The 22,914-nt window shown below is 36.1% G+C and overlaps 5 protein-coding genes across 6 annotated transcripts; all 5 read right to left on the bottom strand.

Annotated features, from left to right (window-relative positions):
- Nucleotides 1-1,619: 1,619 nt before the first annotated feature.
- Nucleotides 1,620-3,053, bottom strand: LOC103832257. The gene has a single exon (XM_009108232.1). The coding sequence runs from the start codon at nt 3,051-3,053 to the stop codon at nt 1,620-1,622; it is 1,434 nt and encodes a 477-aa protein (XP_009106480.1).
- Nucleotides 3,054-3,791: 738 nt separating this feature from the next.
- Nucleotides 3,792-7,921, bottom strand: LOC103831714 (probable alkaline/neutral invertase F). The gene is made up of 4 exons (XM_009107616.3): nt 6,445-7,921; nt 5,806-6,237; nt 4,805-5,363; nt 3,792-4,314 (listed from the first exon to the last, which is right to left on the bottom strand). Exons 1-4 carry the CDS (start codon nt 6,844-6,846, stop codon nt 4,022-4,024), a joined length of 1,686 nt encoding a protein of 561 aa, XP_009105864.1. The 5' UTR covers nt 6,847-7,921; the 3' UTR covers nt 3,792-4,021.
- Nucleotides 7,922-8,169: 248 nt separating this feature from the next.
- LOC103831713 (alpha-(1,4)-fucosyltransferase) lies at nt 8,170-9,949 on the bottom strand. The gene is made up of 3 exons (XM_009107615.3): nt 9,400-9,949; nt 9,033-9,206; nt 8,170-8,957 (listed from the first exon to the last, which is right to left on the bottom strand). The coding sequence occupies exons 1-3, from the start codon at nt 9,859-9,861 to the stop codon at nt 8,391-8,393; spliced, it is 1,203 nt and encodes a 400-aa protein (XP_009105863.1). The 5' UTR covers nt 9,862-9,949; the 3' UTR covers nt 8,170-8,390.
- A 1,879-nt stretch (nt 9,950-11,828) lies between these two features.
- Nucleotides 11,829-14,006, bottom strand: LOC103831712 (receptor homology region, transmembrane domain- and RING domain-containing protein 2). Its single transcript, XM_009107614.3, has 4 exons — nt 13,489-14,006; nt 13,168-13,398; nt 12,678-13,082; nt 11,829-12,594 (listed from the first exon to the last, which is right to left on the bottom strand). Exons 1-4 carry the CDS (start codon nt 13,631-13,633, stop codon nt 12,020-12,022), a joined length of 1,356 nt encoding a protein of 451 aa, XP_009105862.1. The 5' UTR covers nt 13,634-14,006; the 3' UTR covers nt 11,829-12,019.
- Nucleotides 14,007-19,504: 5,498 nt separating this feature from the next.
- LOC103831711 lies at nt 19,505-20,495 on the bottom strand. Of its 2 annotated transcripts, none has more exons than XM_033276118.1 (2): nt 20,409-20,495; nt 19,505-20,372 (listed from the first exon to the last, which is right to left on the bottom strand). In XM_033276118.1, exon 2 carries the CDS (start codon nt 20,348-20,350, stop codon nt 19,691-19,693), a length of 660 nt encoding a protein of 219 aa, XP_033132009.1. In that variant the 5' UTR covers nt 20,351-20,372; nt 20,409-20,495; the 3' UTR covers nt 19,505-19,690. The 2 variants fall into 2 exon arrangements, with proteins under 2 accessions (XP_033132009.1, XP_033132010.1); XM_033276119.1 differs by having other exon boundaries at nt 19,505-20,361; nt 20,400-20,461.
- Between the last annotated feature and the right edge of the window lie 2,419 nt (nt 20,496-22,914).

Below are 22,914 nucleotides of genomic sequence, written 5' to 3'. Positions count from 1 at the left end.
TGACTGCGTTGCAGATACTAAATCCGGAAGCATAGGTTTAAGCCTGTTCACCATTATCTTCGATATCATCTTGTACAGGACCGAGCACAAGCTGATTGGACGGAGATCAGTCATCAAAATTGGATCAGTTATCTTAGGAAGAAGGCATAAATGAGTGTAATTCCATTCCTTGGGGAACACCCCATGTAGGAAGAATTTCTTCACTTCTTCTGTTACCTGGGCTCCAACCGTTCCCCAATATTTTTGGAAGAACAAACCTGACATTCCGTCTGGCCCCGGTGCACTTGCTGGATTGATAGAAAACACCGCGTCTCTTACCTCTTCATTAGTAACCTCCCTTGTCAACAAATCATTCATAGTTACGGAGACCTTCGCAGTGAAACCTTCAAAGAGATGATCATAATTCCCAACCTCCCCTGCCTTGAACAATTTATTGAAGTAGTCTGTAGCAACCTGAGCCTTCGCAGCTTCAGAAAATTGTAGCTGTCCTTTCTCATCCATCAGCTTCTCAATTCTCTTCCTATTTCTGTTCGCTTTGACTGAAGCATGATAATATCTGGTATTGAGATCACCTTTAGTGGCCCATTTGTCCTTGTTCCTCTGCTTCCAATACTTCTCTTCCTCTCTGTATGACTTGATCAACTCAGTTTTCAGGTAGTTCACTCTTACTCCAGACGGGAAACTAGATGATTGTTCTGCTTCCAGGGCTATTTGAATCTGCACCAGTTTATCCCTGGAGTTAAGGTTGAAATTCTTCTTCCATCTACTCAAGGACTTGCGGCATTGCTTGAGTTTGTCTGATACCGATGATCCAAAAAACTTATGATTAGTCAGCCACGCCTTCTTAATTTCTTCCTTGACTCCAGGCTTGTTCAGGAATCTACTATCAAATTTGAAGCTTCCTCTGTAGGATTCCATAGATCCCAACAACTTGACCAGCACCGGTCTATGATCCGACCCTCTCATGTCAAGAAAACTCTGATTTGATGCCGGGAAGGATCTGAACCATTGTTTGTTTCCAAAGCACCTATCAAGCCTGCTCTGGATCCATTTAAGCCATCTCAAGCCTCCCCATGTCAAGTTGTTTCCAGACGCTTGCAGTTCCGCCATCTCGCACACTGATAACATATCATTGAAGGGTTCAAGGGACTTGTCACTCCGCCGAGGCCCTCCAAGCTTTTCATCATTGTTCCTTATTTCGTTGAAATCTCCTATCATGCACCAGGCTTCTTTACGGTGAGCTCCTATGCGAGAAAGCCTCTCCCATAACTTTGGCCTATTCTTCCTGACAGGTTCTCCATATATGCATGACATGAAAAAATTTTCACCACCCATCTGAACCTCAAGATCAACCAAGTGGTTATCTACATGCTTAAACGAAATATTTACAGAATTCTTCCATAGTAACGCCAACCCCCCACTGTAACCAATAGGATTCACAGTCATAATCCTATCGTACCCCAACAGTACCTGAAGATCCACCAGCTCATCTCTACCTTGTTTTGTCTCCATAAGAAAAATAATATCTGGGAAATGTTCTCGTCTCATTTCCCGCAGTCTCGGAATCACCAAGTCTTGTGCACGGCCCAAGCCCTGGCAATTCCAGCTCACGAACGCCATTAGATGTTGGACGGTCCCTCATTTGGGACCACCAATGGTTTCTTAAACCTTGCAGAGCTTTGAGATGGCTCGACATCGTCATTAGCTTTCCTCTTTGTCTCAGACATCACACCTTCTCCTACTTTCTTCCCTGGTGTGGATGATTGCTTCGCAAGACCTTTCCCATTAGCTTTTCTTGTAAACGTACCAGGTCTTCTTCTCTTGTAAGTCCTTTTGAGGGAAGTCCCGGAAGCAGAGGTTTCATGAAAACCAATGCTATAACCCGTTGAACTTTCCTGTAAAGACGCAGGTCGAGCAGAATCCGCACACCCTTCCAGTCTCAATGGTTGGCTAAGGATCTTGCCTGACTGTAACACTCTGTTACCCGCGGAAATAGCTCCAGCCATTAGCTTCTCTCCTGGTGGTATTTTATCAGATTTGGCTGAGAAGTCGAAAACAATCCCTTTCCCTTTGTCGAGGTCATCAGAAACAACTGGCAAAGGTTGTAAGCTTAGGAACGCCTTTTGACCCAACACATCATCTTGTAATTCACGCAGCGAACTTTTAACTCTTTCTGCCCTCGCCAGCTTCTCCGGACCATTCGCCGTCTTGATGTAGATTCGCATATCTTCTAGCACTTCCTCAGCAATTTTAGGTTTGCCAGTGAGGGGATCTGCACCCAGGAGTTTAGGAGGAACTAGACCGAAAAGCGGATCATTGGTATCGATGCTCGGTAGGATAACTTGCATCTTTTGCTGAGAAGCCCCAATGTCTTGGTTTTTCGCAGCCCTCTCAATAGGGCACTTTGATTGCTCATGTGTTAACCTCTGGCAAGTGTAACACCTCTTTTGGATCCTCTCATAATCATAAAGGATGTTGACGTCCTCTCCCCCTGGTGTAGTAACTTTCTTCGCTCTCCTAAGTGGCCTAGATACGTCAAACTTCACTTTAACTCGAACATAATCTTTGGTTTGCGCCTTCTCGGGATCAAAAGGCACATCAACAACCTCTCCCGCAAACCTACCAAGATCATGAATAGCCCCAGGAGTATAGTGATTTACAGGAACATTTCTCATCTGGACCCATACATACAAGTACTGAAGGTAGTCTTCCGGTGGTTTCTCCACCCATCGCTCCAGGACAATCGACCACATGTTGCTAGTGTGCGGACCCCTGTTGAGCACATCAAGCAGGTCTCTTTCATATTTGAATATGAACTGAAATCTATCCTTTGACAGCGCCACACCTTTAACCCTATCGTACAGTTGCCATTTGCGAGGCATATCCAGTATCAGATCTGACATTTTTTGGCACTGGGGGTTTAGGAGCCTTCCGATGAGGCTCATAGAGTTACGGTCCGTTGCGTAATACTCCGGTCTGTCAGGCATCACATACGGCTCATCATCTTCCTCCAAAGACAAATCCAACAAAGCTTTATCTAACACTCCTGTCATCTTCTTTCTTCACACTTCTTCTTTCAGAACACAGTTTCACTACCAACTCGATCTCCGCTTGCTAGATTGTAGATTCACCCACTTCTTCTTCGATTTCACCTTTGGATTGAAACACAGATTTTCTCCACTTTTTCCTTGTAGAACCCTAAGTTGAACGACTTAGATTGAATACGGAGGGATATTTTTCCAAACGGACGGTTACGATGCCAAAGGGGAAAACACTTCCCAGCCACTTGCCCTACCTCGGGATTCTAAACGAGAGAAAAAAGGTGCTCTCTACCAAATTATTTTTCTCAGACAGCTCATATCCAACTCATCTAGGGGGAATAAAATATCTATATGCACAGAGAAGACAAAAAAGAATAGCAAAGTGATGACCTGTGAATATAATAGGTTCATATATGGATCGTCTCACTGTTATTTTACCTAAGTGCATTTAGAAAAAGAAAAATTATATTCAATTTTCCACTTTTCTGATAAATAATTGATGATATCATGATATTATAATAGTAGCATTTATTTTCAAGTTCTGATGTATATATGTTTGTATATATTAGTTCATATTTAATGAAATAGCTAAATAGGCATATGATTGAGAGAACCTCTCAAGTATGAGAAATAAATTACATACAATTTTACTGAGTTTGACTTGGTAAAGTACCCAAATTATTGGACGTGTGGGGTTACATACGTACATGCTATTAATCGAAAGATCGTACACTGTCTTTTTTTTTCTTCTTTTTCAAATTTGTTTCTGTCGGATTGTCTTGTAATGTAAAGACTTAGATTGGTCAGTAGTCAATGGCTCCTTCTACTCTCTTTGGCCTATTTCCTGGTGGTCCGTAGTAGACTAAAAACAATAGTCTTTGTGCTTTTCCAAATAATAAAAATAGGAAAGGGTGAATATTTTTATTTTTTTGTTAATTGTACTTATTTAAAGGTAAACGCACAAACTGAAATCATATAATTCAACACCAAGAAAAAGATCTATTAAGAACAGGTTTCATATGTTTTTCTTCTTCCATTGAGATCATTCCTACATGCGTTGGATCCTCCATCATCATCTTGGCCACCAAATAGCCAGCAATTGACCATGTCTGAAATTTCCTGGCCTGTTTTCCGATGAACCTTCCCGACTTTCCATCGTAGTACTCCGGCCATCCATCCTTCAACAGCCGTGCCTCCGCCAAGTCTATTGCCCGTCGAGCTATTTGTGGTCGCCCGGTCTTTATGCTGGCCGCAGTTAGCAACCATAGGAGCACTACATTTACATTTTGCATGATCAGTCACATATGACAACTATATTTGGTCGAATGATTATCTATACACAAAAAGACTGTTTCACACGGATCTTGCTCTAATTTCACCATTAACAATAACAAAAATAAAAACTAAATTCTACTTATTTTTTGGGAAAGGAAAAAATAAACTAAAATCATATTAATTTTTGTAAATCATTCTTTCTACAACACACAAAAGAGTAACGTATAAATTCAGCATCAGATTCCCCAATCTATAAGATAAAATATTCTACTATATTGCATACGTTATAAAGCATCTCTATCATTCATGTTTTGCATCTATATCTTATTAATTTTTATTTATTTATAGTAATTCACACATTCTGGTTTATGTGATTTTGATAAGTCTATGCACATTTGTTCCCATCAACTAGAGAATTTTTTTTCCACTCTGAACTATATACTAATTCATTAAAAATATGAATTGACTTGTAAAAGAAGGTAACACACCTGGCCAAGATCCTCCGTTATGGTAGCTCCACCTTGTGTTCTTAGGGTCGCAGCCAGTGACAATGCGCCACTCGTGACTCTCCAACGCCGGATAACATATCTTTAACGGCATCTCTCCGACCAGTTCATCCCACCGAGCCTCAATAAGATCCATGATAGCCATGGACTGCTCAGGCGTAGCCAATGAGGAAAGGATTGCGATACAGTTTCCCAACGCAAACCACCTGAAATCCATTCGGGCAGGACTGACGTTACCGACGAAGTAGCCACCCTGGAGAGGCATGAAATCAAAGACCCAGTCCGGGATGGAGTCGGGGATGACGTTGAACTTGTTAACTGCGGTGTGTGAGTACTCCTCCGTCTTGTAACGGTAAATGTCATTGAGCTGCTGGAAGTCAAGCCAAAAGTAGCTTCTCATGTGGAAGCTCATCGCATGCAACCGCTTCTGTATTTTGTCCATGAACTCTTTTCCCTCGGCGTCTTCTTTCAGCATGGAGCGTGCTGATTGAAGAGCCATGAAAAAGAGGGCTTGGATCTCGATCGGGTATCCATAAACACCCTGCACAACCATTTATTCATATATGTAATTCATTAACACAACGCTCAAAAGTTTTGTTACTGGGTAACTGGGATGAGAGAGCTAGAGTAATATAAAATGGTCTCTCTACTTTAAATAAATAAAAAGTAATTAAAATGAATGAAAGAGAGTGAGATGGGTTTCTCAAAGGAGAAATTCTTCTTTTCTTTTTTGAAAAACTCAAATGACACTTGACTTCTACCAATAGCTTACACATTTTTCTTAATTTTAAATTTTGAAAATAACTAAATTATATTAAAATATAATACCAGTGCTCTAACGTATGAAACGAGTCATAGTTTTTGACGTTTAAAACGTGCATGAGTTCTCAAAATATATAGTTTGAAACGGTCAAACTCAAAAGTGTTGTTTTCTTGGGTTTATGGAGTTACTAGGCATTCAATAGAGTAAAGAAAGACAATACCATTCTTCGATCGATCATGGAGCAACCATCTGCGCAAAGCAACGTAGGGAAAGTATCAAAACCCTCAGAGAGACACAAAGAGAGTATGAGCCGCATGCCCTTTTGGCACTCGGGTCTCTCGGCCAGAGAATGGTCTCCTGTAGACTTTGTGTAAGCTCGGAGGAGAATGATCCACCAGAAGCCTGAATCAACTGGAGCCACTCTCCCGATGGCACTCTCTCCAAAGTCAGCAATGATACTATCTGTCTTCTTGATAGGGTTATGGAGAACTTTGAAACTCGCTGGCATTGCGCCATCACCAAGCTTGAACCTGTCGATCTTTTTCTCATGTCCCTGGATTTGAAGCGTCTTAAGGAGAAAATTCTTCACAATATCTGGCTCTCCATTCATCAAGAATGCTAGAGCGCTCGGTACAAAATCTCGTACGAAAACCTTATAATAGACAAAAAAACATCTTAGCCAAAAAATATATTATACTAGGTCGCATGATCTCAAATTGTAAATTTTTTTTTATTTTTATTAAAATTTAACGTTAAATGTTTAGTCCCATAAATCTCAGATAATCGTAATAAAGCATATGACATTATAAAAACCATCGTTTGTAAGCAAACTAAAAAGAAACCAAACACAAAACCATACCTGATCATAGTTCAAGACCTCCTCAGAAGCATGGTCATAGGCGGCTATGGTTCCCACCGGTTGGCCTCGGAAGTAGACTTGAGAACGGAAAAGAGCCTCCCAAGCTTTTGAGACCATTGGGTGAGGGTCAAACGAGTCACTGATGGAGAAAGTCGGAGTCTCCCAACCATCGTAAAGGCTTAACTCGCTGAAAGACTTTTCTTCGTATGAGTTTTTCCGTTCGAGTTTCACTCTTGGCCGGTCAACAAGCAGAGCCAGTAGGTCGCTGTCGTCTAGTTCAGATATTGAGGTCAGTGAGTTCACTGCTCGCATTCCTTTTCCTCCATTTTCTTTGACGCTCGTGGATAGTGAGCTCATCGAGTTCACCGCTCGTAGTACGACCTTTTTCTTTGGTCGGTCCATGAACGATGTAGCTAAGTTGTTCAATAAAATATTTTACTGCTACACGAAAATTGACAAAACAACTAAGAATTTGAGAACATTTGAGTTGAAGTAACGGCTTTCGATTCTCAACGTAAATATTTTATATGTGCATAGGGACATTAAATGAATGATCCGATATATAGAGAGAGAAAAATAATAAGAATTTTAATATTCTCAATATAAATATATTCTGTGCATATTTGTAGGGTGGTTTTATAGAAACATATTTTGATTAGTTAAGAACATCTTATCTAAAACAACTGTTAAGAAGATAATAAGATCAGACAATCATACGTGTATAATGTATGTCATCTTTTGAACCAAATCATTTTGGGACATACACGTTTATATATGTAATTTAATGTTCTTTATATTTCTTCTATCACGCTCAAAATTGAAACACATATATCCAAATATATCAATACTATTTTGGGAGATTTTTAAAATTTGGATGTATTCATAACTGTTTCTCAACATAGAGAATAAGTAATTCAGCAAAAATATATTTAAGGTATCAAATCTGCCATATGTTAAAAAGAAGAAGAAATTGGCATGTTTTGTTTGGTCCAACGCAAGATAAGTGCTATATATTTTTTTTCATTTTAAAGATATTTGGATATACATTCAATAAATAAAATAAAAAAGGATATACATTCAATATTTTTTGCCTGCACATATTCAAATGATCTTTGTGACTATGGGAAGAGATTTTCCCATACAATAAAACAATTTAATTAGTTGTATTGGCCACTGAACTGTATCTATATTTTTTTGCTTTATAATTACAACTTTAAGTTTTTATGGCTGTAAATATTTTTATGATAAAATCTTTGTTGTAGATTTGAAAAGATGGAATGGTTTACATATGAATTATCGGAAACCAAATATAAATGTTTTACCTATTTTGCTTTCTTAAGCCAAAATAAAACAAATAAGAAAGAAAAATATGTAACTTTAGAAAATCAATTAGTTGGACTGTAACAAATGTCTTTCGTTTTAGTTGGTATTTACAGCCAACAAAATTGTCAATTATGCTTTATGTAATTTTTAAAGTTAAAACAAAAAATAAAGAAATAGCTGTAAAAACTCTCTTTTCTACAAAAAAATATAGTTGTACGAATATCCGTTTTTATTCTTTTAATTTTAATTTTTACAAATACAATGAAATAAAAAAAATCCTACCTATTAAATTCTGATAAATATATCTTCCCGGCCTGAACGTGTTCTTCCTGCCTCTAGCTCCATGTACACAAGGAGTGGCTCTGCAACACGTCTCTAAGGAAATTAAAAGCAACAATGGGATCCAAAATTTAATAGATCACACGTAATATTCAAAGCACATAAACACTACTATCATTAAGTTTGCAAATCATTGCAATGTTTCCAAATGTTTGTAATTAGTGTATCAATTGCTTGGAGTGATTACATATGGGCATCAGTAACATATCATGAGACCACATTAACATAACCCACTCAAGATGTAATAATCCCACACCTGCAACTGCCAAACCACTGATGGGACGTCAAACTCCGGCGTTCTTCCCGCCTCTTCTGCTAACCTCTTCGCACAACCGACACGGCAACGTATCTAGACTCACCGCACGTGTTCTACCGTAGTTCCCCACTACTCCACACCGCCTCCACGCGTGATACTCCGAGTAAGCCACAGGATCATCACCGACCCGCTTCACGTAAGCCGCCAGCTCCTTCATCGAACCGAACTTGCTACCGTCTATCACAGAGTGCGGAGGGACAAAGTCTTGCACGTTAGGAGCTCCGAAATAGATAGGAACAGAGCCCGCGTCCAGCGCGTAGAAAAGCTTCTCGGTCACGTATGACTCAGTGGCCGTGTTCTCGATCGCAAGGACGAATTTGTAATGTGACATAGCGCAGTGTAGATGGTCGTACCATTTCGGCTCGGCGTTGGACTCTGAAACGCATTCTGGATACATAGAGAGGGCTGAGTTCAAGCCGCCGACGTTGTTGAGACACTTACCAAAGGAATGATGAGGAATCAGATCGAGGAGGGTCTTAGCGAGACGGTCTCTGTGAGAGAGGCATCTTGAGGAAGACCAGTACACTAGAACATCCTGTGTTTATAAAAAAAATGAAAATCAAAGAAGAATAGGTAACTGGTGATTGGAGTTGTAACAGAGGCTACTTACATTGTTTTTATGTGCAGAGATGTGATAGTTTCTATTATTATGAAAGAGAGCACCAGCGTAAGTTGTTTGGACATCGTCCTTGGCATGGTAGCTGATGAATATATCTTCACGGCCTGAGCGTTTTCTTCCCGCCTCTAGCTCCATGTACACACGGGGTGGCTCTCCAACACGTCTCTATGGCAAAAAAAAAAAAAAATTGAAGTGAACTTTAAAACTAAAAGATGATCAATAAATGCAATATCTTGAACTGATAACATCACACTAATCAGATCCATTGAAAATGAATTACTTGAGACTAATCCACAGCTCTAACCTAAACAACACATGCATTAACAAAAGAACCATCAAGCAAGTAACTAGAAAGTACCTGTAACGGAGGAGTTGTCGTTTCGAACAACAAAGCGTCAGGAGAATCAGACAGAACAGCCGATTTAGTCCACAAACAAGTCATCCCACACCGACAAGAATACAAATTCTCCAAATTATCCGGAACCCAAGTCCACCCTTTCACCAAAACCCGGACATGATCCATCTTCATCCCACCGCAACCCGACCCGCCGGATTCTTGTAAAGCACCCGAACTGAGATTGCCCTTGCGATGATTCTCCCTGAACCGAGCACAACCCACTTGAGAATCCCATTTTCTAAACGCCTCCAAGACGTCTCCGAACGGATCCGATGATACGGCGGCGGCGGAGGAGGAGGAATCGCGGTGGGGAAGAGAAGTGGAGGCGGAGGGGAATTCGAGAATGCCGGTGAAGGAGAGGATCAGGAGAGTGAAGAACATCATTAGTAGAGTCGCCATTGCGTTGAGGTGTCTCATCGGCATGGTGTGGGATCGATTGGTTCCTCGACGCCGGAGAGGTGAGTCCGGCGAAAGGTGGAACGGCTTTGCTTCATTCACTGAAGCGTAAAAACAGTTTCACTCTACTGGGTCCCCCCACCGTTACCAAATACAAAAAAAAAAGAATTTACCGAACCATGTCGTTTTGAGTGAGTGTAACTAAGGATGGGCCAGTATTGGGCCTATTAGATATGAATCTAGTAAGAACCCACATGTCTGGTACTGTTAATTTTGTGTAAGAATTGGTCAAATTTGATAGTTTGTGTATATGAATATGCACAGCTTTATAATCTTATGAATGTGTTGTCACATTCTGATTTTTTAATATATAGTGGTATTAGCTGCCTGAAAAGAATTTATATTTTTTTTATGAATGTTTGTGGAAGCAGGGAAACTTATTAGTAAATTTTTGTTAATTTGTATTAAAATTCCCAATGGTCTTCAATGTTGTTTCTTTGTTTCATGATATATGTTTGAGAAATAATCATTTACAAACACTAAAATGTTGATGTTGATTTGTTTAGTTGCAATTTTTATAAGAGAGACACACTTATTGTTGTTTCTAGATAATTGAAGTGTCTGATTATAGATTAAAGATTTTGATATAAGAGTAACTTACCCATAGATTTCTCACTGCTCTTTCTACTACTGAATCTAAAATACGCAATCTTTGCAATTACAATATTCCCCTTAGTTACTATAACTACAGTTTCGGGATTCAGATTTCTATGGATATAATCTATATTTTGCATTTTTGCAACACCACGAATTAAATCTCTGATGAAAGATATAAGGAGAGGTGTTGGATCACCAGTCGTTTATTTTTTATCTTAAACTTTTCCGGAAAACAGATTTATTTCTCAGATAGAAATTCTCACCTTTTTTTTTCTTCACTTGAACATAGACTGATCATGTCTCCAATGATTCATTCTCATTTTTGTGGAAACTAGAAAACATAACGATAACAATATTAGTAAATTTTGTTAATTTGTTGTATTAGAATTCAATGGTCTTTAATTTTGTTTCTTTGTCTCATATTATATGTTTGATATGTAATCATTTATAAACACTAAAATGTTGTTTTGTTTAGTTGTCACATAAAAAAATTCTAGATAAAGTTGAAGAATCCAAAATAGATGTGCCATCATATACTTTATTTTTATGCAATCACACATTATGCTCTTGAGCCTATGAGTAGAATCATTGTCATATATATAATTTTTTCAATTAAAAACGATTAATATATATATTACAATATAATTAGAATAAAACTAATAAATACTTAAAAGGTTTAAATGGGATAGTATAATATTGGTGGATTTAAATGGATAGTCATATTATATTTGAACAAATCTAAGTCTAAATAGAATAGGTCTTAAAAAAGGATGATTTAAATGAGGCATATTTACTCATTCTAACATCCCTGACTATGATCTTGTATAAACCTACCAGCCTATCCACATATTGTTATTACTTGTAACCAAATTCTGTTAATCATGTGTTAGAATTGGTCAAATTTGATACTCTGTGTATACAAATTCACACAACTTAAAAATATATGAATTTGTTGTAACATTTCAGTTTATATATATATATATCGGTGCAATGCATATGCAGATGCTTAAAAAAGGGTTTTAGTTACTAGTATCATCATGGCACACTTGTCTTTCTGGTAAGATTCAACGTATTTAAACATGAATAAACCCGAAAAATGATTTTCCATACCAAATGAGCAAAGACAAAAAGATAACGTGTTTTCACCTCCGAGCCAAGAACAAGTGTGAAAGACCCATTGACAAGAGCGTTTGGTTGGGGACGTTACATGTATTGTAACCGCATAGTTCGTGTAATATGTTAAACTACTTTACCGTTAAAAGCCCAACTTTGAAATAAAACAACGAAAGCTCATATTTCTACAAAGGAACCGAGTTTGTGTATAGTGCAAGTAGCAGTAGAATCTCTAAACCTAAACCCGAAAGATTGTTCATCTCAATCATAAGACTATAAAGCATATCATCAGTACACACACACACACATACACAAACACACATCGTGTCTCTCTTTAGTTAAAACTCAAATACAAAAAAAAAAGAAAAAAATCTCATGTCCATTGAACCATAACCAGTTGGTTCAATAAACTTTTTCAACAGTCTGGCAGAGAGTTTGCAGAAGCGTAAGGAGAGAAAGTCCCTGCTGATTCACTATAACGCAGAGGATTTAACGGATGATTCGATGACGACCCGATCATTCCAGGCGACGCATTGCTCGGACTAGGCCTATAAGGTGACATGTACCTAGAGTTGAGAGGCGACATAGCAGGGTAATTAAACGAATGCGGAGAAGCCATATATGATCTCTGCGACGGCGACGGAGAAGCTCCTTGTTGCCTTAGATCCATTGAGCTTCGACTCACGCTTATTGGAGGAGATCGTCTGAGAGAGGACCTGAAGGACTGTCTGATGTAGGAAGAGCTCGCGTGCGCGGGAGAGAACGAGATCGAAGTCGGTAAAGATCCCATGGAAGGACCGATCAGCATTGCTGATGATCTGAACGAAGAGAGCGCAGAGGAAGATCGGAAAGACGACGCGGCGGACGAGAGCAACGGCGTGCTCTCCGAAGCTGGCGGCTCCCCGTTGGCCGTTCTCGCGTCGCGTTTGCACACGGGGCAGAACGTTCTCCATGAGGTTAGCCACGAGTCAACACACACCGCGTGAAACTCTAACAAACACAAAGAATCAATCAATACTTTGTTCTGGAACACAACATGTGCATTAGTTATTATTATTATTATTATTACTCACTGTGACGGCAAGGCAAGAGCCTTAGCTTGTCTCCAACGCTGTAGTCTTCTAAACAGATAGCGCAAGTGAACGCAGTAGTGTTGTCTTCGTGCACCGAACTGAAGATTAGACTCGGCATTGCCTTCACCAAACGGCGGCTCATTCCGTGAAACTCTCTGACTCTAGAGGACCGTGACGTTCGCCTTCTTATCCTATGCCTACGGACGAAGAAACAAGTGGCGAGAACAGCTGACATTGCTAACAAAGAGATGAACGAAACCGCCATGATGGACCAAGCAGAGTTCTCGAAGCTAGGAAGCAGCCACACTTTGGTATCAGACAAACCGGCGAACTCCTTCAACGCATCTCCCGTCTCTTTAGTAACGAAAACCGCATGGATCTTTATACCTCCCGAGTTACCTGCCACTGGTTAGAAAAACTCAAAAACATTAAGACCAAACACACATCACTAACAAGAATGGTTGTGAATTGTGATTATTATTATTATTACTTGCTATCAAGATTCCACGGTCTTCGTTGTCATGTATAATAGCAGCTTTGAAACCAGCTCTTTGGGCTTTTCTGACTTTATCTTCGAAACTACAACCTCCTCTAACGATCAACACAAAAGGGGAAGTACCATTAGAGCTCTGCTCAGGCTTATTCGTCAAGTCAGAGCAAGCGTCAAGAGGCTCAGCCACGTAAAGCAATCCAATTTCACCAGCAGCTTTAACAGACGGAGCTGCCAAAAAAAAAACAAAAAAGGAAGAAACTTTAAATCGTTTTGTTCAATTCAACGTTGACCCGATTCAGTAAAGATCGTAAAACTAACCGAAGTTGGCTTCGATGTCGTCGAAGGAGCGAGTGATGTTGTTCCTGATGAGAATCACTTTGGCTGAGGCTAAAGAAGAGAGGGTGAGGAGATGGAAGAGTAGGAGGAGGAGGAGGACAAGAGCACGATTCATCATCATCTTCATCGTCCCTAACCTTCTTCCTTCACAGATTGAAACAAACGGTGGAAAAAAAGATTTAATCTTTTTGCTGGGGAAAATTTGAACGCGATAAGGGATTTTTTTTTTCAGACGATTGACACGTCAGCTTCCATTAAGATGAGAGATTCTAAACCATATCGGAAGATTTTTAAGGAAAGTCGGATCGGTGAATACGAAGAAGCTTGGAAACTATTAGGGTTCTTGAGGACGGACAGAGAGACAGAGAGAGAGGGAAGAACTAGAATTGTCGGAAGTAATTATCTGGAAATCTCTGATTCGAACTTTGGTTAGGTTTTATTTTGGCATTTTTTATTACAGTATTAATATTATTCGCATCTATCGGATAAATGATTGAAGGTTTTATTATTTTTGTGTAAAGACAGAGTGACTCATCATGATGTGCTCATCAGCTCGTGGTTTTGTTTTGTGGATCCACTGGTTCATTCGTTGGTTTACCATTACCACTCATTGATTACGCAACTTATTATTTATTTTTTGCAGCTATTGCAATTTACTTAGAACAACACATTAGATAGCATACAAAACTATTTTATGATAAGAAATACTAGTATATTAAGTGAAAATTTCTCAAAGTATTATTTAATAAAAAATATATAATTAAATTACAGTAAATTTTAAATCTTACTTAACTTTTTACAAAATTGCATAAATACTATAGATTATCTACCTTTTTTCAAAAATACATTTAATCAAAACTACGTTAACATTTGGATTTAGAATTTACATGGATCTAATATCGAAAACGTAAAATTGAATTTATAAATTTTTATAAATATTTTATAAATTATTTTTAAATATTTATAAATAATTTATGAAAATTAATTTAATGTTTTTATTTATAAAAATAGTTAATTTGAAAAGTAGTCAAACTTGTGGTAAAATTAAAATTTCTTTTCTTTCCAGAGAATATTTATTTCTGAGTTTTGACTATGATTATTTACTTAAAAATGCCGCCTATGTCACTTCCAAGTTTAGACTTGCATTAAATATATTTTTGAACAGACATAAAATTAAATATATCAATTGTCTGGTCACTTTCGAAATTTTAAAGAAACATGCATTTTGCCAAAAAAATTCAATATATAAGTACCAAAATTGTTTTAAATATGTATGTTTGGTTAACCATAAAGTTTTGAATCGAAATCTGTAATTTTTTAATTATAAATCTATCTATATATAATATTAGTTCTGTCTTAAACATCATTCACGATCAAGTGATTTTAAAATTTTATTTTGGATATTTCCTACTTGATACTTATGAGCTAATTAAATCACATTCGTTGTTAGGTAGGTTACGTAGTTGTTAATTGTTATATAGGTTACACAAATTAAAATTGTCTCGGTGTTATTACCATATCATCTGGTACTGGGTGCATGATAGGTGTTATCTTTGTTTCTAATTGAATAAACAGTCAACCTCTAGATGTGGAAGATTGTACTAATATGCTACTATATTTTATAATTTTGAACTAATTCTCTGGATAACTCTTATCTGTTTGTTAACTCTTGGAGACAACAGGACATTATGGTCCCCGTTTCTATCACAAAAATCATTTTAGTTTCAATAAATTATAGGCCCTAAAGTATACACAAAACCCATAATACACATATGATTAGCTGTTTCTTGTCCTAGTTTCGATTGTACTGTATTTATTCACTTATTGTTTGTTTGAAAACACACATAAACATTCGTAATTTCGTGTTACCGCTATGTTATGAGATATTACATTTCAGCATTAGTCAAAAAAATATTACATTTCTGCAAAAAAAAAGTATTGAGAATCTTAAAATGTTTACGAAACAAAATATCAAACAACTATCCGCTATCACTTTCAGGACACTGGACCTCTTTTGTCGAGCATTTGCTTAGCATCGGCCTTAATTAGCTGCCCATGAATTACATAAATCATTCATTGAAATGTGACATATAAAGGGTGTTAAAACGGCCCATCTAAAAACAAACAAAAGCCCATGGAGGTCCTCCATCCATCTTTCCACAAACAGGTAAAAGACCTCGTCGTTAATGAGGTGAAATTTTGGTTTCTCTTCTTTCGTTCCCCATGCGACAAATAACTTATTAGCGATAAGCTAAGATATTGATGAGGTAAGGATAGACTTGTAGTTTGATCAATATCCTTATCTCATCAACATCTTAGCTTATCGCTAATATAACTCTTTGTAGTTTGCTTTCTGTGACATGAAATGTAGTTTGATCAAAACTGATGTGGATTTGTGTTATGGTCATGTTCTTCACTACGTACAAATATTAGTGTGCCTTGTAGGATCGGTTGATGTCGTGTTTGCTGGCGTGTCTATGATTGGTCAAGTTCTAGTAATTAGAAAATAACTTTGTAAAATAAATTTCTAGTTGTCTAGTTTCCCTTTTAAGATCCGTGACCGTGTCCGTGACTAACAAACTAGTAAAGATTTGGATTCCTCCAATGTCTACCGATACACTTAACATCATTCTCATAACAGGATCACTAATTATAACTTTTTGGACCTTTTTGTGTGATGTGATCGATAAAGAATCTCTTAAGAGTAACTTTTTTCTTGCCTAGAAATGAGATAAATTTTTAGCAGAATATCTTAAGACTGTGGCTTTTGGTTCGACACTCTTGGGCTTACACTCTATACGTGTGTATCCATATGTGTGACGTGTGTTATAAGCCTAACGTGGGGAAATCTTTGATCACATTCACATGTTATCGGACGATCTTTAAATCATTATGGTATTAAATTTTGATGTTTAATTTTTGCCACACTTAAGGCTCAAAAGGAAAAAAACAAAGCATTTATATATCCATTCATATTGCATCTCAGTATATATTTCTCCATTTCGTATAGTTAGACGTTTAAGAAAACAAGTCCACAATATGTAATATATATTAGTGTATTTCTATACAAAACTTTTTGTATCGTTTCCTATAAATCCTTATTACTCTCAGTTCTACTGGATTGGCACATCTAATAATTATTATAAATGACAATGAACTAAGTATTACAAACAAAATAGGTATTAAAATATTTAGTCTAGTGGTTTATGCTTATACAAACTAGTGATTTGAATTAGTCTCGTCAAGTATAACCATCTAAATCCGAATCCGTATGTAAATAGAAAAAAAAATATAGAAAATCTGATCTTTTTTTTTTTTTTTTTTGAACAAAAGAAAATCTGATCTTATATAGTTAAAAAACTGTACAAGTAGTAACCGACCTAGCACTATCACTATCGAGACTAGAGATCAATACATAAATGTATGCAATTCAAGATTACTAACACTATTAAATAATCACCGGCTTGTGTTGTAGAAAAAACTCCTTAGTGACAGAATAATATCAGCTTGTTTGTCGCTCAAGACTCTTGATTAAAACTGTGTTATTTTCGGGTTTGATGCATTCACAAACTAAATGGACTCCGATTCGTATGCTCGATCTACATTGCATATATAGTATATTGTTTTCCATGTGCGAATAGACATAATGGTAGATGCTGATAATGGTGTCTTTAGTCTCAAGCTACATCTCAATCACTTATTATAGACTATAGTGGTCCATCTTGTCTCATCCCATACTTATTTATTATGTTTAATTATGCACATGTCCACGCTCACACATACATGTAAGTACTAGATATTTACATATACATACGTGAATTAATCACTGCTTAATCTAAATTCAAAAATCTGAAATGAATAAGTTATATAAATAAACTTACTTATGTGATGATTTTTCATTAAATTTTGAGGAGACGGCAAATTAAAATGTGCTCTTGATACATTTTTGTTGTTTTTGTTTTAAAGCTAGTGCTATAATATTTGGACTTGAGTCAATAATGTAAAAGTACACACGCGAATACAAGGCAGACAATGATGAAAAGCAATGTTCATATTAAATTGTTTCTACTAATATTATTAGAAGTTGGTCATCATTTATATCCCACGTAACTTTAGGTTCTTTGGTTCCCCACTAGTATCTTTCAGTGCTCCAACTCCAAACTTAGAATTAACGAAAACAGGTAAACGAATTCACTAATTAATAATTTGATTCTCTTACATATCAAACTACTTTTCATGTGAATATCTTAGACCTATTTGTGGTGTGTGAGAAAACTTCTTACACTTGACCTATGATAAAAAAAATAGTTATTCCCTTCGAATATTCATATATTTTGTATTATACATATAAGTGTAATTATTTTTGTATATTGGATTTATGGATATTCAATATGAAAACTATTCATATATTCAATAGCTCTGTTACTTCTGTATACTTGATTCACTCCGATCGATCATTATATATATCCTGACAAATATTTTGCTATTTCTTTCAGAATTTTCACTATGTAGCACCAAATTAAATGTCCATTGTGGAAATATCCGATACCGTCTGTAGTTTTTAATTCTGAAAATATGTAACTGTTTCGAAGTGTTAAGAAGATGGAATTTAAGACTTTTAAGCGTAAGTCTTTAAATACAAGATATCGAGTACATAAAATACAAAGAGAAGATAGAATGGAACGATCTAATGAGAAATAAAAATTAATATTAATTTGTACGCTAAACCAAACAATTTGATATAAACAGTTCCTAATCTATCTTAATAAGTTTGATGAAGACATATTAACTACAGCGTGGACATATTGTGAACGAGTACTCAAATTTTGCAGGTACAGAAACAGTATTTTGAATACTATATATGACATGATATTTTTCCCTATCAATTTAGTGTTTTAAAATTTATGAAAATCAAAATCAATAATTGATTGATAATGTGGTATGAATTGGATTTTCGTTTTTACATGGAATTTATTTTGATATTTAAATAAAAGAAAATGGAGTCAGCTAATCCCAAACAAGTCATAACAGTATCTTCATAAAAGTAAATAAAGAATCTCCATATAAGAATTTTTTATTCATCTTAAAAGGTATAATATACTTAGTTTACATAATATTATTTTCTTCTAATAATTTTAGATGTTTAAGAAAAAATTCTTATTTTATTTTATAACATTTTTACAATTTTATGCAAAGTTTTAAAATTATTTTATATTTATCTATATTCTGCATTATATATTATGATTAATTAACTTATTTTATTAAATATTAAATAATTTTTCTCTATAGAAAATCATTTATATGTTTTCGTAGACTCTGTGCCAACAATAGCAGTACATAATACATTAGATAAATTTTAGAGCAACCACAATGGTGAAGTGTTTGCATTAGACTTTTAGACGAATAGTATTTATATACTTTTTTGTATTTATATTTTAATTTAACTGAATTGCTGGTCTTATGTTTTTTATTATTTTTAAAAAATAAGTCATTTAAAAGAAAATATGTTAGTATTTAAAAGTATGTCGTTTGATAAATTGTTGTATCTTTTCCCTATTTTTTATTGCATACTACATAAATACGAGTGTACAAGACATGCATGCATGGTCGATCACCAACCCCTTTATTATTATTTTTTGGTAAAAACCCCCTTTATTATTTTGTTAATTTGTCCGAACACCAAAGATGAAAGATCCTTTCTTGAGAGACTTAAAGAAATATAAACCAGAGAATATATCTTATTATTATATAATGGAACTCGATTCACTAGGTACGCTAAACTATCAGCAGTTTCTAAATGGTAAAAAAACAGCAAAATAAAAGATCAGTACGTAAAACTCGTCCATGTAGGCATATAACAAATTAGTCAATGTTATTTTGTATTTACTTGCACATATAGCTTAGCTTGCTCTCACATGGGATGGGATTGGAAATTAGCTAGAGAGATCTCACAGAACGTTCAGTCTTGGTTCCACAAAATTGAAATAATTGCAGAAAATACAAATATTATATGAAAAAGTTATCACGTATATGTAAGTAAATAACTAAAACGTCCTTTTGAGAACAAGTCACTCTGAAATAATCACGTTCCCACTCATAATATGTTACATTCATAGAAAATTATATAAAAAGTATTACAAAGATCAAGAGAAAATATATATAGTAAACCGTGAAAGACAATGAATTAACGGCGACGGCGTGGAAGCAGATGATCATACGAAGCAGCTTTTCTCGTTCTTGGGAGATAAACAATGGACTCTGAAACTGTACAAGTTCTCCGACAAGAACCGTAGAGACTCACTAACCCGAACCTGTCGCCGATGCTGCTCTTTGTTAATGCCTTGCTTGATCCGCCGGAGTTTCCTCGGAACCTACGATCAACTTCATGATCTTCCCCGTCCTCTTCATCTTCGTCGTCGTCTTTGGAACACTCCAACAACGCCGCGGCGAAGGGATCTTTCTCAGTCACCGGGAAGCTGTTCTTCTTACTTAAACTGTTAGATTTTTTATTTTTTACGGTAACCGGAAAATGTGTGCTCCGGTGAGGAGGGAGGGGTAGTATAAGTGAAGATTCTTTATTTAGGCGGTGGTTGAGTCTATGAGAGTAGTCTTTGGGTTTTCCTGGAAGCTGTTCCCAAGAGAATGGAACACCGAGGAGACGAAGAGGAGTCGCCGGAGAATTTAAAGGAGAGTCGCCTTGAAACACGAGGGAGCTAGAGGAGCAAGAGGAGAAGGACGAGAAGGAAGAAGAAGATAAAGAACGGCGGGAAGAAGTGTTTGTCTTTGCCGGAAAGTTGACCGGATCAGATCGTCTGGCTAAAGTTCTGGTTCTTGAAGAATCCATGAGGAACAATAATAGAGAGAGAAAGAGAGAGAGAGAGAGAGAGAGAGAGAGAGAGAGAGAGACAATGTGATCCAGAGAGGAGCTCTGTTTTTTGTCTTTTAGTTTATTCACTGATGAGATTCTCCTTTTAAGCTGTGGAAAAATAAAGGACAGAATTGTCCAATTATTATTTAAAAACATTTTGTTAAATTTTAGGGCTAATTGGCTTACTAGCCACATTTCGGTGAGAACTCAAGGAAATGGACATGATTTTGACATAATGCAGTCACTAACTTTTTGCCTTGATTTCTGCCGGTTATAGCCTTTTATGTAATAGGTTATCGGTTCTTTCACATGGAGAAAACAACGTGGTGGTTTTCTGTCCCCTAATAACAATGAAACACTTTTGGAAGCACGTGCATAAACCATATTCAAAATCAAAAGAAGGAAAAAAAATGCAGAGAGAGGAATTGATGATAAGTAAGTGTAAAAGACAACGTTAAACAAACGGAGAATCCAGAAACTGTAGTTCCATACTATATATTATAGATAGAATAATATAAAGACAAATATAGTTCCAATTGAAAGAGCATTGACATTGGACAGTTGAAATATGCATGATACACGCAAAGTATGTAATACTTTATCTAAAATGAAGCCATATATTGCCAAAATAAGTCAGATATTGCAAAAATATAAGTTACTATCTTATGTTCCCTTCATAACACTGCAAATAAAGTTTAATTTCCATTTCACAAGTAACACATAATATAGAATATTATTTTTTATATCGTAGAACTATTCCATATGGTAACATAACCATATCATTTATGAAGTTAGAAGCAGATCAAACACAACGTACTGGTGGCCAGTAAAATGCATTACCATTCTACATGAGGCATATAAAATAGAAATGGTAAAAATGTATTTGCAATCTAAAGATCATCTTAACATATTTTTTAAATGCTGATATGGTCATGCTTTCATGGAAGGTGGTAATGCATGCCCCAATGCCAACTCCAGTCGTACATAAACTAAACCCTATCAACTATCACTAAACCCTACATAAAAATATAAACTCTAATCCAATGTCAACCCCAATCTTTCATAAACTAAACTCCCAAGTAACATGCATTTCCATTCTACATGAGCTATAGAATATAAAATGTGACAAACGATATAGCACAGTACATATATATATTGTTCAAATTTTGAAGTGTCTATGATTGTAGAGGTAAATATTATGTACTATGTTATATCGGTAAACTAAATCCACGTGTAATAATACAGGGACATATATTTACATTCTTCATTAGTCATATGAAATACAAAGCTAATGGGAATGGTAATATAACATTTGAGAGTAAACACTAAAACTAAGTTAAGAAAATATAAACCCCAATACATAGGTAACCCAAATCTTTGTGAAATTAAATCCACATGTCATACTATTGAGAACATGTATTTATATTCCTCATGACCAACATGAAATACAAAGCTAATGGGATTGGTAATAGAACACTTGATAGTAAACACTAAACCCAAGTTAAGAAAATATAAACCCCAATACATAGGGAACCCAAATCTTATGGAAATATAAACCTCATGAGCCACATGGAATTTGCAGTGGGAAACGTAGGTACAATCTCATGCGAATGTTATTCCATATAATTGTGCTATGTATTTATTATTTTAAATGTTCCATTCCATATACTGTATACTATGTTACTTGGATACAAATCTAATGGGGGAGTGGTAAAACTACACTTGACATTAAACACCTAACACAAGTTGATGACAGCTATTACATATGAAAGAGTAGGAGGATGCCACGTACACCTCTTGATTTACCAAGATATTTTCACCGTGTAACTTTAAACAATGGGTATAAGGTAATGGTTACGAGAAGGGAAATGTCTGTTATAGGGTTACAAAAAGACTTTTATTCCATTGGAACAATACTATTTCAAATGGTACTATGTGTATAGTAGATCAAGCATTGAGCACCATGATATACAAAGATAAAGGGGATGGTAACCAAACAATTGATAATAAACACTAAACCCAAGTTAGAAAAATATAAACCCTAATCCCTAGACAGCCCAAATTTTACTGAAATTAAATCATGGTAAATACTTCATATATGAACACCAAACGTACAAACTTACACAACCCAATTCCAAATTTAAACAGAGAGGAACTACAAATAAGATCATTTTCATTTCATATACACTGAATCAAATAGAAATAGAAGCAGTTACAAGTGCAAAGTCTTGAATAGCATACCGAATTGGTTTCCCCACGAAAAGCCACCAAAATTCGAAGTCCTTCTCATTGATCAACTGTCGTGAAAGAAGGTAATGAAGAAACATAACCGAGAAGGTATGGAACCCCATCTTTAGTACTTGGTCAAACTGTGAAGCACTCAACATCGTCAGGTCCTCATCATCTAATGCACTATTTATCACTTCAATCCAACGGAGATTGAAATAGTTGTTAACCCTTTTCTTGCCACTGGGTTTGCAGCCTGTTTTAAACAATCTACTTGGAAGCTCTAACTCGTCCATAACAAACCTGAAGAATGG

Source organism: Brassica rapa, chromosome A07 (genome assembly GCF_000309985.2).
Source record: "Brassica rapa cultivar Chiifu-401-42 chromosome A07, CAAS_Brap_v3.01, whole genome shotgun sequence".
Taxonomy (NCBI): domain Eukaryota; kingdom Viridiplantae; phylum Streptophyta; class Magnoliopsida; order Brassicales; family Brassicaceae; genus Brassica; species Brassica rapa.
The sequence above is the reverse complement of the archived record's forward strand: the minus strand, read 5'-3'. Positions and strand labels throughout refer to the sequence as shown.